The sequence below is a fragment of the Calidris pugnax genome, unplaced genomic scaffold (assembly GCF_001431845.1).
Source record: "Calidris pugnax isolate Ruff unplaced genomic scaffold, ASM143184v1 scaffold8, whole genome shotgun sequence".
In the NCBI taxonomy this organism is placed as follows: Eukaryota; Metazoa; Chordata; class Aves; order Charadriiformes; family Scolopacidae; genus Calidris; species Calidris pugnax.
Window position 1 is genome coordinate 24,371,680 of NW_015090830.1, and position 20,460 is coordinate 24,392,139.

Below are 20,460 nucleotides of genomic sequence, written 5' to 3' on the forward strand. Positions count from 1 at the left end.
GAGGCGCGGGAGGCCGTGCGGGCCGCGCACCAAGCCGGCGCCGCCTGGGGCCGCCTCCCCGCCAAGGTGAGCGGCTGCGGAAGATGGCGCCCGCCGGGGCGCTGAGGGGGGACCCCGGGCCGAGCGCGCCGACGGGGGAGCGGGAGGTGGCGGGGTCCCGTCCGGTGAGGGAAGCCCGTCCCCGCGGTGGGCTCTTCCCGGGGGGGTCTTGAGGGGCTCGGCTTCCCCCTGGGAGAAGCCCGTCTCGATCCAGCGGTGCGGCCCCCGCGGCCGCCTCCTTGTCTTTCCCCAGGAGAGGAGCCTGCGGCTGCGGCGCTGGTACGAGCTGATGCTGGAGAACAAGGAGGAGCTGGCAAGGATCATCACGGCCGAGAACGTGAGTTGAGCCCAGCGCGGGGGTGCCGGGGTTGAAATAAAGCAGCACTGTGGTGGCTTTATTAAGAAAAAACACACCCTCTGTGCGCTTCACTAGTTAGCCACTGCTTCTTTAAGTTATTACTTAAAAGCTGAGCCTAGTGGACGCGTAGTGGAGTTGTGTCACTCCATTAGGTCAGTGGGGAACCTTTCCAGCATTTCTCTTTCTGACATTCATAGATGTGTTATTTCAATGACATTAGGACCCAGCAGTCCAGCACAAATCAGACCCACGTTGTGTGCAAAAAAGGATACATCAGCCTAAACCATGGTCTTCGTGGCTGAAATGAGCGTCCTTCGTCAGTTTCATCACCATTGCAAACATTGGGGTGCTGTCAAAGCTAGTCTCCCATTGGATTCGCTCCCTGTGCTTTGGTTCGCATCACAGAGCAGCCTGGGAGCCCACAGATGGGTGTCCTTTTGGGTAAAACAGGCTGAGGGAGCTGGGGTTGTTCAGCCTGAAGAAGAGGAGGCTCCGGGGAGACCTAATAGTGGCCTTCCAGTACCTGAAGGGAGCCTACAGGAAGGCTGGGGTGAGCCTGTTTAGAAAGGCCTGCAGTGACAGGACGAGGGGCAATGGCTTCAAGCTGGAGGGGAGCAGATTTAGACTGGAGATTAGGAGAGGGTTCTTCACTGTGAGGGTGGTGGAGCACTGGAACAGGTTGCCCAGGGAGGTGGTTGAGGCCCCATCCCTGGAGATATTCAAGGTGAGGCTCAATGGGCAACCTGGTCTAGTTGGGGGTGTCCCTGCTGACTGCGGGGAGGTCGGACTAGATGGCCTTTGGAGGTCCCTTCCGGCCTGGGAAATTCTATGATCCTTTGATTCTATGAAAACCATGCTGGAAGGTACTTCAGCAGTGCCTCTGTGGTGTCCCGGCTGCTAATGGCCATTCAGTCCATGGGGTCAGACCTGCAGGTAGTCCAAGGTCATACTACCCCAACCAAATGTCCCTGGCATAAAGTTGAAACTGTTCTGCCACTGTCTGCATCTTCTTTAAGAATGGTAGTAGCAGCTAACTGCAGAGTTTGTAAATAAACACACGCTGCATTTGCTGTTCCAGTTCCTTGTCCTGGGCAGATAGGAATTCCAGGCATGACATACAAAGTGTGGGCTATACAATAACAGTATATTGAAGCTGCACAACTATTGCTGCTGCAATCATAACAATCTTTTTTGGAGATCACAGTGTACCTGAGAGCGGGTTATGAAGTGTTGAAACTGTTCTGCCACTGTCTGCATCTTCTTTAAGAATGGTAGTAGCAGCTAACTGCAGAGTTTGTAAATAAACACACGCTGCATTTGCTGTTCCAGTTCCTTGTCCTGGGCAGATAGGAATTCCAGGCATGACATACAAAGTGTGGGCTATACAATAACAGTATATTGAAGCTGCACAACTATTGCTGCTGCAATCATAACAATCTTTTTTGGAGATCACAGTGTACCTGAGAGCGGGTTATGAAGTACTTTGAAAAGAACAGAAACTCCAAAATGATTTAATTTGTTTCCATTGCCTCAGTCTGCCGCTTAACAGTGTATCTTCCATCTGATTCAATCGAAGGGGAAGCCTCTGAAAGAAGCACAGGGTGAAATCCTGTATTCTGCCTCCTTTCTGGAGTGGTTTGCGGAGGAAGCTCGCCGGGTTTATGGTGATGTCATTCCAGCCTCTGCAAAAGACAGAAGAATCCTGGTGCTGAAGCAGCCTGTAGGAGTGGCAGCCGTTATAACCCCAGTAAGCACAACTGAATTTTTCAAATCGTGGAGGTTCTCAGCATGGGGCTGGGGCCTTAGGGCTTCTCCAGCCCAGGCAAACACCCCTGGAAAGTTTCATTTCTCCCTTGTTCTTTCTGGACTGGCAGTTCCTTTTTGTAGTGCTCACTTAGGATAAAGCACATCACACAGGTCTGTTTAAGTTACCATGTAGTGACAGAAAATTCCAGCTATTTCTGCAAAAACAGGAGGCAAAATTTTCCCAAGTTTGATTGTCCTTTTTTTTTCCTCTTGTCCTAGTGGAATTTCCCCAGCGCCATGATTACCCGGAAGGTTGGTGCAGCTCTGGCAGCTGGCTGTACGGTGGTCGTGAAACCTGCAGAGGACACACCTTTATCAGCATTAGCTCTTGGGGAGGTGAGCTTTCTGCCTAAGTTTTACCTTAGCAGTGGGCTGAAGCTGTAAGTGGGGAGTCAGAAGATAACTCCGGCCAGCTTCATACACAAAGAAAGGGCAAACTGGCTGACTCGATCCAGAAGTTTTACTTTAGTAAGAATCTTTGAAAGTTGCCTCCAGTATGGTCTAGAGCTTCAAGGAGGACCTGGCCATTTAGCTACACAAAACCTCTCTCTGTATGTCCTTTGGTTACTTCAAATGACAGCTTAAACCGAAGCGAAGCCGCTCTCTTGACACGGTGGCATCTGCTTCCAGTTGTGCTGTGGCTTTTTGACTTCCTTTGACTTACAGACTGGTTTCTTCAAAACCAAAAAGAAACATTAAGTGACGACTCCTCATACAAAACGCACTGATCATGCACGTTCTGTGTTTCTTCTCTTGCAGCTTGCAAACCAGGCTGGAATTCCAGCAGGAGTGTATAATGTCGTTCCTTGTTCCAGACAACAGACGCCAGCTGTAGGGGAAGTTCTGTGCACTGATCCCTTGGTAGCCAAAATATCTTTTACTGGCTCTACAGCAACAGGAAAGGTATATTAAAGTGCACAGAATATCCTTGAAGATTATTACTGTGGTTATACTGGAAAGGTAGGGGGAAGGTGTGTGCCTTTATACAGAGCTGCCTTCTTTTTTGGCTACTGTACACAGATTGTCCAAATAATTGTGTGCTTCTTACCATACTGCCTATTTATTTTAGTGTCAGTACTTCACAGAAGGGTGCCTGTGTGGAACTTCTGGATAACTGCTCTTTATCAAATTATAATGTGAACAGTTCTGTACAGGATGCTCTTGTTTCATATCACAGGGTGACAGCATACTAATAAGAACACTGAAATTGAGTTTCAGAGCTATATTTAGGAATGGTTCTCTGCAGTTAAGGAATTAGAGAAGTGAGGCCCTTGAATCTCTCCTGTCAGCATTAGTCAATAAACAAGCTTATCACCATCTCAAGTGAAACTAATAAAACTGCAGAGTGTGGCTAGAAGATGATAGAATTCTATGGAATGGATGGATGCAGAATAAAAAAAGGCTGGTGCCAAGGCAAATCTTAATCCCAAATTCTGTCAGATCTTGGAAAAATTTCATAAGATTAGTCAAGATTTTTATTACCAAAAAAGAAAAGAACAAGCAAACAAGAGTGACAATATTAGTGTATAAATGCCTGACCTGAACTGAGGTCGATGAAAATCCTTCTCTTCATTATTTGAAATGATTGAATTTGTTTCCGTTGCCTCAGTCTGCCACTTACAGTGTATCTTCCATCTGATTCAATTGAAGGGGAAGCCTCTGAAAGAAGCACAGGGTGAAATCCTGTATTCTGCCTCCTTTCTGGAGTGGTTTGCGGAGGAAGCTCGCCGGGTTTATGGTGATGTCATTCCAGCATCTGCAAAAGACAGAAGAATCCTGGTGCTGAAGCAGCCCGTAGGAGTGGCAGCCGTTATAACCCCAGTAAGCAGTTCTGGGCAGCGAAGAGCCGTGCCTACAGTTTACGCTGTAAATTGTATTTTATGTAAAATGTATTTTATGTAAAAGGAAAGCATAGAACACTTCATTGTGAAGAGAAAGATGCTGGAGTCACACGGAGCTCTGGGCACTCGGGCCAGTTACCAGCAAGTCTGAGTAACAACACTGTAAAATCCCATGTGCTTTCACAACATACATGGCAGTCAATAACATCACTGAGAAGGAAGATGTTCACTAGGACCCTTCACAAGAGCATGAGAAGTGAGAAGGCATTTTTTTCATATGCTTTGTTAGCATTAAATTCACTGGAGAACTAGAGCTGTGAAAAGAAGCCATCCTGCCTCAGATGATATTTTACAACACGTGCCTAGCTATTTCTTAAAACAATGGCTCAAAGTTCCATGATAAATGTTTCCATCTATAGGATTTTGTGTTCAAGTCTTTTTTGTTTTCCCTAATGTGTTCTGCAAGCACCCGGCAGGAATTAAGGGGACTGAAATCTGTTAAGACGCTCATGGCTACATTTTTCCACAATGAATAGCTTAAAAGAAGTGATAAACAGGATTCAAATATTAATTGCTTCAAATGTATTTTTAATTTTTAAGAGCCTCACTGTCCAGAACAGTGAGCTGAGCTGGGCTGTGTGGAGACTGTTCCAGCCTTAGAAGTATTACCCCTGCACATGAACAGGAAGTTGACAAACTCCAACATTGGAGAAGCAGCAAATTTTCAGTGGGATTGGGAGGTCATTTGGTTGGGAACATGTTGCTTGAGCAACACGAGAAGAACATAAGACTGATCTTGGGAAGAAAGAAAGGAAGCAAAATAGAGTGGAATGTGGACAGGGACCACTGGGTGATATGACACAGCCTGGACAAGATCTAACACAGAAGGCACCTCTGCTGCTGCACAGAGGGATAAGTGACTTTTGAGAGACTGTACAATGAAAATACGGTGCAGTCAGAGCAAGGGGGTAGCACAAATAAGTAGGCTACTGAAAGCACTTAAGAACAAATTCCAGGAAAAAAGCAAACTCAAACTTAATCAATGAAAGAGAAAAAAAGACCCCACGCCAACCAAGTGTGATCTGAGGTTCTGCTGCTCAATCCAGCATTCTGCTGGCTAATTAGAACGTATTTCTTGCAGCTTCTGGACCTTGTCAATCCGTATATCAGAGTCCCCAGAAACCTTTTCCCAGTGTAAGTGATGTAAATTTAGCAGTGTGGCACATTTCACACACGTACTGACAGCTTCTTCAGTTGTATGTCTAAACTGAGAGAGGTGATGAAAGAAATGGCAAAGCTGGGTAACAGCTTAGGATGCTGGAGAAGAGGGGGAGGACAGATCACTGTAGTAAACCTGATGCTGTGGCATGAATTCATTCATCCAGAGTGGATGAATGGATAGATTCAACACAATATAAAGTACTGGTTTTCTTTTTTCATGATTGTTTTCAGACCTGTGTTTGCACAAACCGTTTCCTGGTGCAAAAGGGAATCCACGACGAATTTGTGGAGAAGTTTGCTAAAGCTATAGAGAGAGAACTACATGTTGGAAGTGGATTTGATGCCAAAACTACCCAAGGGCCACTAATTAATGAAAAAGCAGTGGAGAAGGTATAAAAGATTTCATTTTTGACATCTTAATTTCCTTTTTATGATCCATAAAGTAACTTTAGATTTATATTTCTTTCTGGGAAGCGAAGAGCCGCGCCTACAGTTTACGCTGTAAATAAGCTATTTTATGTAAAAGGAAAGCATAGAACACTTCATTGTGAAGAGAAAGATGCTGGAGTCACACGTAGCTCTGGGCACTCGGGCCACTTACCAGCAAGTTTGAGTAACAACACTGTAAAATCCCACGTGCTTTCACAACATACATGGCAGTCAATAACATCACTGAAAAGGAAGATGTTCACTAGGACCCTTCACAAGAGCATGAGAAGTGAGAAGGCATTTTTTTCATATGCTTTGTTAGCATTAAATTCACTGGAGAACTAGAGCTGTGAAAAGAAGCCATCCTGCCTCAGATGATATTTTACAACACGTGCCTAGCTATTTCTTAAAACAATGGCTCAAAGTTCCATGATAAATGTTTCCATCTATAGGATTTTGTGTTCAAGTCTTTTTTGGTTTTCCTACGTGTTCTGCAAGCAGCCAGCAGGAATTAAGGGGACTGAAATCTGTTAAGACACTCATGGCTACATTTTTCCACAATGAATAGCTTAAAAGAAGTGATAAACAGGATTCAAGTATTAATTGCTTCAAATGCATTTTTAAGAGCCTCACTTTCCAGAACAGTGACCTAAGCTGGGTGTGGAGACTGTTCCAGCCTTCTAAGTATTACCTCTAACGGGAAGTTGATGAACTCCAAAATTGGAGAAGCAGCAAATTTTCAGAGGATTGGGAGGTCATTTGGTTGGGAAAATGTTGCTTGAGCAACACGAGAAGAAAACATAAGACTAATCTGGGGAAGAAAGAAAGGAAGCAAAATAGAGTGGAATGTGGACAGGGACCACTGGGTGATATGACACAGCCTGGACAAGATCTAACACAGAAGGCACCTCTGCTGCTGCACAGAGGGATAAGTGACTTTTGAGAGACTGTACAATGAAAATACGGTGCAGTCAGAGCAAGGGGGTAGCACAAATAAGTAGGCTACTGAAAGCACTTAAGAACAAATTCCAGGAAAAAAGCAAACTCAAACTTAATCAATGAAAGAGAAAAAAAGACCCCACGCCAACCAAGTGTGATCTGAGGTTCTGCTGCTCAATCCAGCATTCTGCTGGCTAATTAGAACGTATTTCTTGCAGCTTCTGGACCTTGTCAATCCGTATATCAGAGTCCCCAGAAACCTTTTCCCAGTGTAAGTGATGTAAATTTAGCAGTGTGGCACATTTCACACACGTACTGACAGCTTCTTCAGTTGTATGTCTAAACTGAGAGAGGTGATGAAAGAAATGGCAAAGCTGGGTAACAGCTTAGGATGCTGGAGAAGAGGGGGAGGACAGATCACTGTAGTAAACCTGATGCTGTGGCATGAATTCATTCATCCAGAGTGGATGAATGGATAGATTCAACACAATATAAAGTACTGGTTTTCTTTTTTCATGATTGTTTTCAGACCTGTGTTTGCACAAACCGTTTCCTGGTGCAAAAGGGAATCCACGACGAATTTGTGGAGAAGTTTGCTAAAGCTATAGAGAGAGAACTACATGTTGGAAGTGGATTTGATGCCAAAACTACCCAAGGGCCACTAATTAATGAAAAAGCAGTGGAGAAGGTATAAAAGATTTCATTTTTGACATCTTAATTTCCTTTTTATGATCCATAAAGTAACTTTAGATTTATATTTCACTTTGTTAACACTTGTTTTGTGAGAACGTATTTGCAGTGTGACTGGAAGTGTGTCCTGTCCTCCAACTCCCTGTATATATACAGACAAACAGGTGTGGCCAGTTTATGTATCATTTCCATTTAAGGGAAAAAGATTCCTCCTTTAGGAGGAACTGATTCCTCCTGATTATTTCCTAGCTGTTCTCAAGAACGTTTACTGAAATTGGATACACGGTGAGAGTTGTGTGGGGATCCTGCAATTCTAAAGCACCGTGAATGACAACTTATTTTGAAAAACTCTACCTCTGGCAAAAGCTAAGCAGAATGATACAATGAGGTTAAAAATAGCAGAGCTCTGGATGTTGTAATGACCTGAAACCTTACATGCATGGTTTGGGTCTTCTGTTTTGCATGACTTTTGATTCTGGGAAATTTTTTTTTGATCACAGTAAGTCACATTTTCTATAATATTTAACCTTTCCTAAGGTTAAAGATTATTAAATTGTGTGGTTCATACTTCCTAAGCTACTGTGGCTCGGTTATATGCAGGCTTGGTTTGAATCCCATTATACTTGAATGCTGCCAGATTCTTTCTGTTTATAAAATGATCAAATACGAAAATATTCAGAGTTTTTGGGGAGACAAAGGAGACAGTATTTCGATTTCTTTCCTTCATGCCTTCCCTTTGTGCAGCACAAAAGCATAGTGTGTGTATCATATGCATCTATATATACAAATAAGTACTGTATATAGTTTCTGTAACTTCAAAGGACAGTATCCCAGGTGGGGACTGCTACTTCAGTTGTCTTAATTACATTCTTGTCTTCGGATGAATCGTAGATGTCACCGGTGAAAGATGTTCTTGCCAGTACCATCTTGAAAATAGTCCATTTCTCTTTAAATGACAGTCATGTACTTCTGTTTCCACAATGCTTGATCATCGATATCAGGTGTACTTCTTCGTCCTGCAAAAACTTCTCCTCATGTTAGATGTAATCTTTTCATTTCAGCAGGAAAGCTGAATCTTTAATGAGACTGGGGTCATGCTCGTAATCGATCCCCCTGAAATTGTGTCAAACTGAGAGAAATAAAAATTCAGGAGAAATTTTAAATAATATTGTAAATGGTCTTCTGCAAAGTATAAACCTCTCTTCAAAATCTTTTATTTAATACTGGAGAGTATTATCCCTTCAGTGGAAAATATGCTACTGTTCACTCCTAGATGGTGATGTTGAGACTCTTGTTTTGCACACCTCAGGTGGAGAGACACATCAGTGACGCCGTTTCTCAAGGAGCATCTGTTGTGACTGGAGGGAAACGACACAGCCTGGGGAAGAATTTCTTTGAGCCAACATTACTTAGTAACGTTACAACAAAAATGCTTTGCACCCAAGAGGAGACATTTGGCCCGTTAGCACCAGTTATCAAGTAAGATTATTCATTTTCCAGATTATAAAAGACCACCGCATGATTATTTTGAATAAAGATATTTTTGTATGATCACACAAGTCGTGTAATAAGACTGGGGTACACATGTGGTTCGCTTGTTTCTCTCTCTTGACCCGATTTTAGCACCTCTGCAACTTTTTGAAATTTACTTTTAAATTGTATCAGCATTTAAGAAGGGTAAATAGCAACAAAACCTTCATCGACTTAGTGATTTATGGTATGAAGCAGTGAATGACAACTTATTTTGAAAAACTCTACCTCTGGCAAAAGCTAAGCAGAATGATACAATGAGGTTAAAAATAGCAGAGCTCTGGATGTTGTAATGACCTGAAACCTTACATGCATGGTTTGGGTCTTCTGTTTTGCATGACTTTTGATTCTGGGAAATTTTTTTTTGATCACAGTAAGTCACATTTTCTATAATATTTAACCTTTCCTAAGGTTAAAGATTATTAAATTGTGTGGTTCATACTTCCTAAGCTACTGTGGCTCGGTTATATGCAGGCTTGGTTTGAATCCCATTATACTTGAATGCTGCCAGATTCTTTCTGTTTATAAAATGATCAAATACGAAAATATTCAGAGTTTTTGGGGAGACAAAGGAGACAGTATTTCGATTTCTTTCCTTCATGCCTTCCCTTTGTGCAGCACAAAAGCATAGTGTGTGTATCATATGCATCTATATATACAAATAAGTACTGTATATAGTTTCTGTAACTTCAAAGGACAGTATCCCAGGTGGGGACTGCTACTTCAGTTGTCTTAATTACATTCTTGTCTTCGGATGAATCGTAGATGTCACCGGTGAAAGATGTTCTTGCCAGTACCATCTTGAAAATAGTCCATTTCTCTTTAAATGACAGTCATGTACTTCTGTTTCCACAATGCTTGATCATCGATATCAGGTGTACTTCTTCGTCCTGCAAAAACTTCTCCTCATGTTAGATGTAATCTTTTCATTTCAGCAGGAAAGCTGAATCTTTAATGAGACTGGGGTCATGCTCGTAATCGATCCCCCTGAAATTGTGTCAAACTGAGAGAAATAAAAATTCAGGAGAAATTTTAAATAATATTGTAAATGGTCTTCTGCAAAGTATAAACCTCTCTTCAAAATCTTTTATTTAATACTGGAGAGTATTATCCCTTCAGTGGAAAATATGCTACTGTTCACTCCTAGATGGTGATGTTGAGACTCTTGTTTTGCACACCTCAGGTGGAGAGACACATCAGTGACGCCGTTTCTCAAGGAGCATCTGTTGTGACTGGAGGGAAACGACACAGCCTGGGGAAGAATTTCTTTGAGCCAACATTACTTAGTAACGTTACAACAAAAATGCTTTGCACCCAAGAGGAGACATTTGGCCCGTTAGCACCAGTTATCAAGTAAGATTATTCATTTTCCAGATTATAAAAGACCACCGCATGATTATTTTGAATAAAGATATTTTTGTATGATCACACAAGTCGTGTAATAAGACTGGGGTACACATGTGGAAACTTACTTTGGATTATGTGGTTCGCTTGTTTCTCTCTCTTGACCCGATTTTAGCACCTCTGCAACTTTTTGAAATTTACTTTTAAATTGTATCAGCATTTAAGAAGGGTAAATAGCAACAAAACCTTCATCGACTTAGTGATTTATGGTATGAAGCAGGAGGCAGGATGTTGCAGTTGGTCATGTGATTTGCTAGCCTTAAGTTTTTCTGATAGAGGATGATTTAGAGATCTCTTTTCTCCTTCCCTGCCTCCATCCAGAGCAACTGGATGTGACTGAAGAACATAGGGTTCTCTCTCACAGATGAGTCTTGTGTCCTTGGGGAAACTGGTGGGCTAACCCATGTGAAGTAAATGCTTTAGCTACCAGTATCTAGGGAGGACAAAGGCAATCTTAACTACTTAACTGCATTTTAAAATTAAGAGAAGTGGCAGAAACTTTTCCATTGTTTCAAAGTGAAAAATTAAATTAGATGTTTAAGATACACCTTTGGAGAAAAAAAACATGACTTTTGTACTTCTGATAAGGCTGCTTCTGAGTAAGTCAGCAAGACGACAGAGGAACTGCAGGCCTCATTTGTATTTTTTCTCTTTACATTGACAGATTTGATACTGAAGCAGAGGCTGTTGCTATAGCAAACGCAGCTAACGTGGGTTTAGCAGGTATGCCTTACTCAGATAAATGCATTTCTGTGGGTTTATGTATTTTAGTATTATGGGGGTGACCACTTTTAATCTCAGTAAGTCTCTTTTTCACAGTCTTCTGCAATTGTTCCTCCTGATTTTAATTTTCATTCCTGTCTCTCTGTGTCTGCACGGCAGGATATTTCTACTCCCAAGACCCAGCTCAGATCTGGAGGGTTGCAGAACAGCTGGAAGTTGGAATGGTTGGTGTTAATGAAGGCATCATCTCCGCAGTGGAGAGTCCCTTTGGTGGGGTAAAACAGTCTGGCTTGGGGCGAGAAGGTTCAAAATACGGCATCGATGAATACTTGGAAATAAAATATGTCTGCTTTGGGGGCTTATAGAAATCTTCAAAAAGCACAATCCCAACAGCTTGGAAAAAGAGTGCTGTAGTTTTAAATAAGCTTTTTGAACCAGAAATATGTACGAATGCAACTTTTACCTTCTTTACAACTAAGCAACCCCGTTCTGTATGTGTAGAGCTATTGACAGTGTTCTGTGCTGCCATATGTTTTTACATGTTCTTTATTTATACATTGGGTTTTTCAGCAATGTGATCGCAGTTGCCCATCATTTTTAAGTAAGGAGTAAGGAAAAATGCACGTGGGTTATTCTTGGGCTACTCCTGTGTAACTGGGGGGGCTTGGAGACTTGTGCATAATCAAAATAAATCATAAGGCAAGGGGAAACCAGACCACCATTTGCTGCTGCCTCTAATGGTTCAGGGTGGATGTGCGAGGCTTTGGGCAGTCTCCCTTTAGAATTTTGTGTAAATACTCACATTTTCTAATGTGGTTATGTGACTTTCTTTTAGAAGCAGGTATGTGTCTTTTTTTTTTTTTTTTTTTTTTTTAAATTGTGGAAGAATCTGTTGCTTATGAAAGGTGAGGAACTGCTTTTAGCTACAGGTAGACATTGGTGCAGGCAAAGGGGCTGTTTCAGTGCACGTTAACTTGCAGAATTGTAAGGGGACACTCTAAGGGCTGTGTGGCAGAAGCACAAGTGGTGACACGATATAAACTCCCTTCCATGAAAAGAATGTGACTCTCCTTGAGAAGCACATTCACTGATGTAAATGTTTCTCAGTGTCTAAAGGAGCATTACTCACCACCTCCAAAGAACAGGAGCAGTAAGATGGTTCCGTTGTTGTGGGCTCTGTGCCTTGAATTGGGTTTTGTGGTTACACAGCTGAATGTCCATGAGGGAGGAAGTTTTAGACACCTCTGAACTTGGCTAACTTGTCACCTAATAAAGATTTAAATAGAAGTGATTAAGGGTGAGACTTCTATACGTGACCTTGCTATCTTGTCATCTTCAAAAGATGATGTCAAGCTTCCTTAATACTAAATAAACATTGCTGTTTAAACATTATTTTAATGGCAGTCAAAAGAAGCACTTTAAAAAAATGTGCAATGTTAATTTGGCAAATAAAATCAGCACTGCAGAGGCTAAGGGGAACAAAATTTGTTTCCTGTGCTGGTTAACTTTATTTGGTGAGCCTTTACCCATTAACGATTAAAAATAAATAAAAAAAAGAAGGGCACAGAGCTCTTCTTCCTATACACTAATGAATGTAGCCTATGAAATGGGATATTTTAAGATATTTTATCCAATCAGGCAAAGAGGTACCAGGTACCACAACACTTGGGGGGAGGGAGGGAAAGGAGGGGGCGCTGGGGAAAGGCAGCAAGATAGAACTGAGTGTCATGGGTTTTTTTTAAAGCGCACATAAGGTAGCATTGACTGCTACTGAGTATTTCTCAATGTTTTTTAATGGTTGTATTTGTGGAACACTTGAGACCAGGTGGGTCTGGAGCACATTATCTGTCAGTAGTGTGTGTGCATCGTGCCAACAGAAGGGTGGTTAAAGGACACTTACTGCCCTTCCAGTAATTTCCAATGCACCAAAAATGCATATTTAAGATAGTGAGGACTTAATACCAATATCATTTGTGGCATATGTGCTACACTGCCTGTGAACTGCAGTATAAGGTCAAAATTAAAGTAATCTCATTTACTACTTTATGACTGCAGCATCTTGAATGTTGGTGTACTTCTTGGAACAGTGCAGTTGAAGGATAATTTTTTTAACCTACTGCTCTATTCATTGCAAATTTGTTGATCTGATGCATTGGTGCATTTAAAATTGTGATGTCTTTTCTGAGAAACAGCACTGTTAAAATTAATGAGTAAATGTTTACTTCTTTCCTAGCAAATAATACCTTTTACTATGCCTGATAACAAGCACAAACCATAATTAAAGATGAGGTATGTAATAAACTTCAAAAAATACCTTTGTCTGGATTGGATTGTGGTTGGATTCCAGCATAGTATCCTTGTGTCAGTAAGGTCTACATCAGTGAAGCACAGAATAATCTTAAAGTTGTCTTCATAGCAAAAGCTGTGATTCTTCAACAGAAGATATACTTGAATTCTCACACCTCAGTTACGTTGATTACACTTGTGATAGTTTAGCAATTTCTGGATATTTTAAAACTGTGATGGAATAACATTTCCAATTAATAAATAACTTCTGTGAAAGCACTGGATTGTGTGGTTCATTACCTTATTCAGTGTTGGGCTGACAAAATGACAGCAGCCACATTGAGTTCAATCTCCAAGTTGCACAGAATTTTTTGTTCTGCTGGCTTTAGCACTGGAAAGAGAGACACTTCTTTGCATCCACACGTTCATAAGGTTTAAGATTTTGGTCACTCCAACTGCAGTTACTTGAATCTAAATCAAATAGTTGAGACTACTCTGACATACTAATATGCCATCAATCATTTTGCATGCAAGTCTTTTATGCTGAATCAGACATTTTACCACAAGATACAGGCTTTATGGATTGGAGTGCCTTTCCCTGCTTTCAGGATATGATTACTTGCATAATTTTTTACTTAATTTATTAACTTAACTTTTTGGAAGCTTTTTATTTCCATTTAGTTAGTACAGTTTTGAAGCCTCAGAAACTGTCTTCTAATTTCCAACCTTAGTCATGGCCAATTTGCATTTTATTTTCCTATGTTACCCTTTTGAACAGCTGTTGTTTCACCCCCCACTGCTTGTCCTCTCTGCGTAAGAAACCCTACAGAAACTCTGTTTACCTGTTCTACTACATACTAACATTTTTAGCTTACACAGGCAGAAATTATCTCCAACTACAGGGCGCAAGGGTTTTTTGGCAAGTCACTCTAGGTAGGTTGTCCATTGGTATGCTAAGCTGGCAGTTACCTTGGGTGGGTGCTCAGAGTAAGTAGGCTCTTGATGCTGGTAACACCAATGCAATACCACTGAAGATGGACAATCAGTCTTACTGATAATTATATTGACCAATATCTAGTACTCAATTTTGTTTACAGCAGCTGGCAGATTGCACTTCGTTATCTCTTGTCACCAAGATCAAGGAAATGTTTAAAGCAGGTTAGCATTCTGCAGCCTTTCCATCTCCTGGACAGCAGTGATGTTAGACACATTTCATGCTTTTACCACTAATTGTGCTTTCATGGTGAAGTCACAGAGCATAAACAGAAGTTTTAAGTTGTTTGCATGGAGTAAAACAGTTTTTACTATTCTAAACCAGGCACATGCTGGGAGTTGGGCAATCCTCTAAGTGAAAGCTTTGACTTGGCATGGAAGTAACTGTCTCACTGTAATGGACAAAGTCACAAGTGTCACTGGTTATGCCCTTTGTCCCAGCCCTACTGCTGGGGTTGAGCCATCTTAAAGGAGGAGCTTTAAGTACAGTGTTCAGAAGCTCCAAGTTAAATTTTAGCACTTTTTTTAAAGTGTTTCCAATGTCAAAACTCTCTGCCTAGGACCTAAGACGTGAGAAATTGGTTTATTCACTTGATCAGTGAATGCTGAAGCTACTTGGCACAACTGGCTTCAGTTGTTGAGGAACCACTACCTTCTGTGGCACAAGCCTAGAGGCTGACTCAATGAAGGGGGGGGTTGGAGGCTACTGCTGTTAACAAAATGTAGGATGCAGGACACTACATATCTCATCAGCTCATTCAGCAACCAGTATTCCTTTGTAGGAGTCAAGTATGGATGCAAGAGGCACCCCATAGACTGTGGCACCGTGTATCCAAATACACTTAAAGTTGCTTTCATGCTATATGCTTTTCCCTTACAGAAAGACACTTATATCTCATAGTACCTTTTATTACCATGATTGAACACAAACTTCACACACCGATGCATGGATTTTTCTATTCCAGCTCAGAAACAGGCAGTGTAATCTACCCCTAGAGCTAAGAGCAATATTTTGAGTTATTTTGCATATTAGTACCTCTGGTTAGGGCAAAGCAGCCACTGTACTGACAAGCACTCCAGCTCAGAAACAGGCAGTGTAATCTACCCCCTGAGCTAACAGCAGTGTTTTGAGTTATACTGCACATTAGTACCTCTGGTTACGGCAAAGCAGCCACTGTACTGACAAGCACTCAAGTGTTAGATTTACTATAGAATACACCACAAAATTTGTGAAGTCACCACACTTGGGATGACAGCTGGTAAATATTTACACACAGCCAATTAGCATGTAAACTCTTACTGTGAAGTGCAGTGCATTGCTTTTCTGCTCTCTGTTGGACTGAATTATGCCACCTCTCTGAAAAAAAAGAAACTGTTTTGCTTTTGTCACTAGGGAGGGAAGGGATGGGATCAGGTTTTGCACTGCTTTTATGTTTAAGTACAGATATAAACTATGGAATATGGCATATCTCGATTCGCCTGACCAGAGTGTTGAGTCCAATGCAGAACACCATAGCTAAAAGAGTACCTGACAAGTTCCTAGAAGGAAAGACAAAACTTTATTAGTAGTTACATAAATGTAGTCATTTCAGCTCAGAAATGGTTCCAGTTACAATACATTACCATTTGCAATAAATAACATTTTCTAGAAACAGATTCCTTATATAAATTCAGTAATAGCTCACCCGTACACGCATGGGGAGAAATGCTTCCATACAGAGACAGACTACTGATGTGCGGCTCACCTGCACTTGATTTGTAGCCCGTGCAAAAGAAAACATGATTTGCCTTTTCTGTCTCCTTTTATTACATTTTATTTCTAAGCTTTAAGGTTCCCTCCCTTTCCTTGGGGAATTCAGGACCTAAAAAGCATGTGAAATGGGTTCTCCTTTGCTGCAGAAGTAAGGGATTAGTATTCTAGTTAGGGATCAATGGTAAGGAACAGCTGATGTTAAGAAATTCTAGTTCACCTCTATCCCATTTCCCACTGTCTAGAGGAATGTATAACTCTCTCAAACCTCACATAAATGACTCAGAAGACTAAAGGACCTGTCATTTTATTAATCACCATCCCAAAGCTCCAGCTGACCACATCCCATTACTACTACACTGGGACAAACCTAGTTTCACTTGAGGCTTAAAACAGGAACAGGAAATTTGCCTAAAACTCCATTCTTTCAAGAACACCAGAATTGCCTAAGGAAAGTTTAAATTCAGCACAGAGAACACACGCACGTGTTCACTCTCTCTAAGTTCACAGACTGTCAAGTTCCCTGCCCGTGTGTGCACTTCTGTTTGCCCACAAGAGACCAAGGAAAAAAAGGAAAATTTCCATCATATGAGCAAACACGACTGACAGCAGAAACCAGATGCTTGAACAGCACCTGTATTTGATGCATTTGACAGAGGGAGACTGCTAAGACTCTGTTTACCTAAAAGGATGCAGCTGAAAATGTATTCTTACACATGAAAAAGAACAACCTTCACCCCACCCCCCCACAAATAAACAGTCCTCTGCAATTAGACCATTCACATTTTGCTTGAAGTTTTCCGCAATCTACTCAGTTAGTAGGAAAGGTTGAACCACAGGACAGAGAATCTGGATTGCATCTCAGCAGATTTGCCAGGGGAAATTTTGGTTAAGACAATTAAAAACAAGCTGATGACCTGTTCGCAGTGTGACAGTTTAGTCTGTTGAATACCTCAGAAGGTAATGGTAAGGACATTTTTTTTCCAAAACACACTTCCTACTTAAAATGCAAATAAAGGCAGTCCATTTACATAGCTGGACAATCCCTGCTTTTGCACTCCTTGGCATGTATAAACATAAAACCAGATGCAAATGAAAATCCATCAAGACCATGAGGTACTGTAAGTGTCAGCACACCCTCTGCCTTCAAAGACAGACAGTATTTTATCAGTGCCAAACTGCATGTATTCTTTATTTTCAGGGGACTCTAAGCCATAAGTGACAAGCTCTACCTGGTCTGCTCTGCTTTTCAAGGCAGATGAGACTGTTGGGAATATCCCCACCCCTATTTCACAACGAAGCTGCCAGGACTCTTTCTGTATATGAAAGAAAACTGTGTGTGGAAGTAAACATGAGGACTGAGAACCTGCTTCAAACCCATCATAACCCAAACCAGGTGACTAGCATCAGAATCCTACCATTGTGTAGAACGACCTTAGCAGCTAATTGTACCACCTCAGCACCTCATTTTCTGACCCTTTCATTCCAGGTCTGACCTGACATTCTGCAAGAAAGCAACAATTCTAGAAATAAAAATTATACTGCATCAAGATACAAAGCTTGCTGCAGTTTCTCCTAGATACCTGACAAAAATCACGCTTTGCCAAGCAATACAAACATGTGATGTCACTAATTCACAGAGCCAGAAATTATTATGTTCAATTTCTCTGCAAGTTTCATATTAAGAGCAAGCCTGATCTTACATAAGAGGAATGACTTCTCCTTCCAAGGAGGTGGAAGGATCTAACTAGAAGAATCAGAAGCAGCTCAATAAATTTAAACTATATTCAACTTCCAAAACATAACTAAAATACTTTTAGCAACGAAGATGTCAAAGCATCATCTAAAGAACAGGCTTTAGTAAGCAACTTCCAGTGGCTAGGGCCTTATACAGGAAGAAATTGGTCTAACATTTCTTATTTGTTAGAGTGAGAAATGCTTAGCCAAATCATGAACTTACCAATGATACAAAGATCTGAGCCCACAGCATGTGTGTGTGGGAGGGGGAATAGCCTTAGGAATTCTGCAGCACTGAGGAAAGCAGGTTTATGATTCCTGTAGTTGGTTGACTAGAGAATCAGTCTTTAGGTCGTTTGTTTCTTTAAAAGAAAAAAAAAAAAGTCTGAATTTTAATTCATTGAAAGAACAACCTCCTCCTAGGCCTCAGCACCAGCTTTAAAAACATAAAATGAACTCAAAACACACTTCACAACGATGCTGCTGACTGCACTGACGTGTTTTAAAAGGTAAGTTTACCTATAAAGGCACACTGGATACAGCATTAAGCAGAAGCATGAATGGCAGCGTGGCCAATACAAAGTTGGAGTTGCTTATGCAACATTTTTTATTTTTTTTTTTTAAATGTATGTTTCCAAGAGCATAATTCCTACTAGAACATTTTGGGGATTTGTGCAGAATGGATTAAGCCCAACATTTTGATTTAAAAAAGAAAAAAAAAAAACACCACCAAAACGTACTTTGAGCGAATATTGCGTTATTGTGTTAACACATCTGGAGCAGAATTTGAAAGACATCAGAAGCTGACCTTGCTTTTATTGACCAAGTTATTAAAAAAAATATATATATACACACACTCAAGAAGGGAGAGGGTGAAATAAAATAGATTTGTTTCAATAAATAGCCTAAAACCCCCATACACAAAGTTAAAACTTGGCTTCTGAAGAAAGCAAATCATACCATTTATACTGCATCTTGCTGGTGGGGACAGGAAAAACATGGACAATACTTGCATTAGCCCTTTTTAGCTCTTCACAGCCTCTCTCACCACAGGTCCTGCAGCCATACTCAGCTCTCCAGAGAAACGGAGGGCTGGGCACAGGACAAATGCTCCTCAGTGCAGTATCAGTAGCCTTAGGGACTGTTGCTGGCTGCATTTGAGAATCAAAGGTATAAAACCAGTTAAGAGCATGTCATGTTGCTGCAACTTTTAACTACTGATTCCTTTCAGCCTAGACAGTTGCTCTGCCTTTTGCCCAGCTCCATTAAAAAGAGAAGTGCAGAAGCCAGTGTTCGACCTGACTACTCTGCTCTATCAGACTTCTATGAAAGGGTGGAGAAAGCCCCAGAATTCTCCACCAAATTATTCCTCATGATGGAGGTGGGCTATGTGCCCTCCCTGACCCTTCTCATCTGCTCCCCTCAATCTCTATACTGCTCCACCCTTCTCTGTTAATGGATTCTCCACCACCAGATTTAAAACAAAACAAAACAGTTAAAAAAACCCCAAACCTATCCAAAATGCTCCCAGAGGAACGTTTTCTCCATCAGAACACATCATTCCTCCAGCTCAGCCTAAGACTCCAGCATGTCAGTAAAGGACCCCCAAGTAAAGCTGACATTGTGGCCAGACAGTACAACAGATGCCCCCCCAAAGTGAGGTTTATATAGAAAAGCCAAATCTTCAGTTTAGGATTTCAAGACAGTGTTGGGGCATGGCTTTGAAGCCTAACAAGCTTACTCAGATTGAGAATGGGAACACCAGAACTCCAACACACCTTCCCTTCCCAAACACTTGAAGGGATCTCGTTAGGCCAACACATCTAGTCACTGAATAGCCACAGAGAAAAAAGTAAAAGCATCTAATACTCAAGCTAAAACCTTCCTCAGTACCAGTTCCCATGACAGGGAAGGTAGGTGTTGAACCTCCTGCTCCTCATTGGGTATTTTGCCACAAGAATTTCACTACACAAACAAAGTCTTAAAAGGTCCAGAGCTCCTTAAAAGTGGTCTCTAAGCAATTTTTCGGGATGCTCAAATTGCTCCTGAAGGCTCATCACACTGAGTACTTTCTGCTACTGTTTCCCATCTAGACGTGGCAGACTCCAGAGAGCCAAAGCACCTTCATCATTACAGAAGCAACCTAAGGCTGGACTTCCCTGCAGGCACCATACTTTGTAAATACAGGGAACGCTGCATCCTACAGGACACAGGTGTATCACAATACCTTACAGCTGATTAAGTGCCACCACTAATTGTAAGCTTCCTTTGAAAACAAAGACATTTCCACCTGATGAGCACTACCCTAGAAAAGAAAGTCACAAAGCACAGTCAAAGATAAATACAATTCACTAAAAATGCTCTCTTTTTGTATTCCCAACCTAAACTGAAAAATGAAGATGGTCACATATTGCTCTCTAAATTTGCAAGGGAATTTATCTATATTGGCTTTTGCTGTTTTAGGTCAGCAACATAATTGCATTGTTTCTCAAAGAAAGAGAGAGCTAGGAGCACATGACACAAATCTTTATGCATCTCAGTTACCGTTGGTAGTAGCGTAACAGCCCTGGCTTAGTTTTGTAGCAGCGACACAGGAAAAGTCCTTCTGAAGTTCAAACACTCAGCATGGAACATGCAAGAAATAAGATGTGCTTTTCCATGTTCCTGTAACAGTGACAAGAGGAGTTAGCTGACCATCTAGTCCTTTCTCCTTC

The 20,460-nt window shown here is 41.4% G+C and overlaps 1 protein-coding gene across 1 annotated transcript; it reads left to right on the forward strand.

Annotated features, from left to right (window-relative positions):
- The first annotated feature begins 6 nt into the window (after nt 1-6).
- ALDH5A1 (aldehyde dehydrogenase 5 family member A1) lies at nt 7-13,545 on the forward strand. Its single transcript, XM_014940792.1, has 11 exons — nt 7-66; nt 293-376; nt 1,974-2,144; nt 2,423-2,539; nt 2,963-3,106; nt 3,854-4,069; nt 5,497-5,655; nt 7,088-7,321; nt 8,633-8,802; nt 10,922-10,980; nt 11,140-13,545. Exons 2-11 carry the CDS (start codon nt 329-331, stop codon nt 11,343-11,345), a joined length of 1,524 nt encoding a protein of 507 aa, XP_014796278.1. The 5' UTR covers nt 7-66; nt 293-328; the 3' UTR covers nt 11,346-13,545.
- The last annotated feature ends 6,915 nt before the right edge of the window (nt 13,546-20,460 follow it).

Excerpts from the sequence above, each read along its gene's own strand:
- ALDH5A1 (XM_014940792.1), top strand. The coding sequence starts at position 329 with ATGCTGGAGAACAAGGAGGAGCTGGCAAGGATCATCACGGCCGAGAAC. Across the intron at positions 2,145-2,422 it reads TGGCAGCCGTTATAACCCCA|TGGAATTTCCCCAGCGCCAT; the intron begins GTAAGCACAACT and ends CTCTTGTCCTAG. Across the intron at positions 4,070-5,496 it reads CCGTGCCTACAGTTTACGCT|ACCTGTGTTTGCACAAACCG; the intron begins GTAAATTGTATT and ends GATTGTTTTCAG.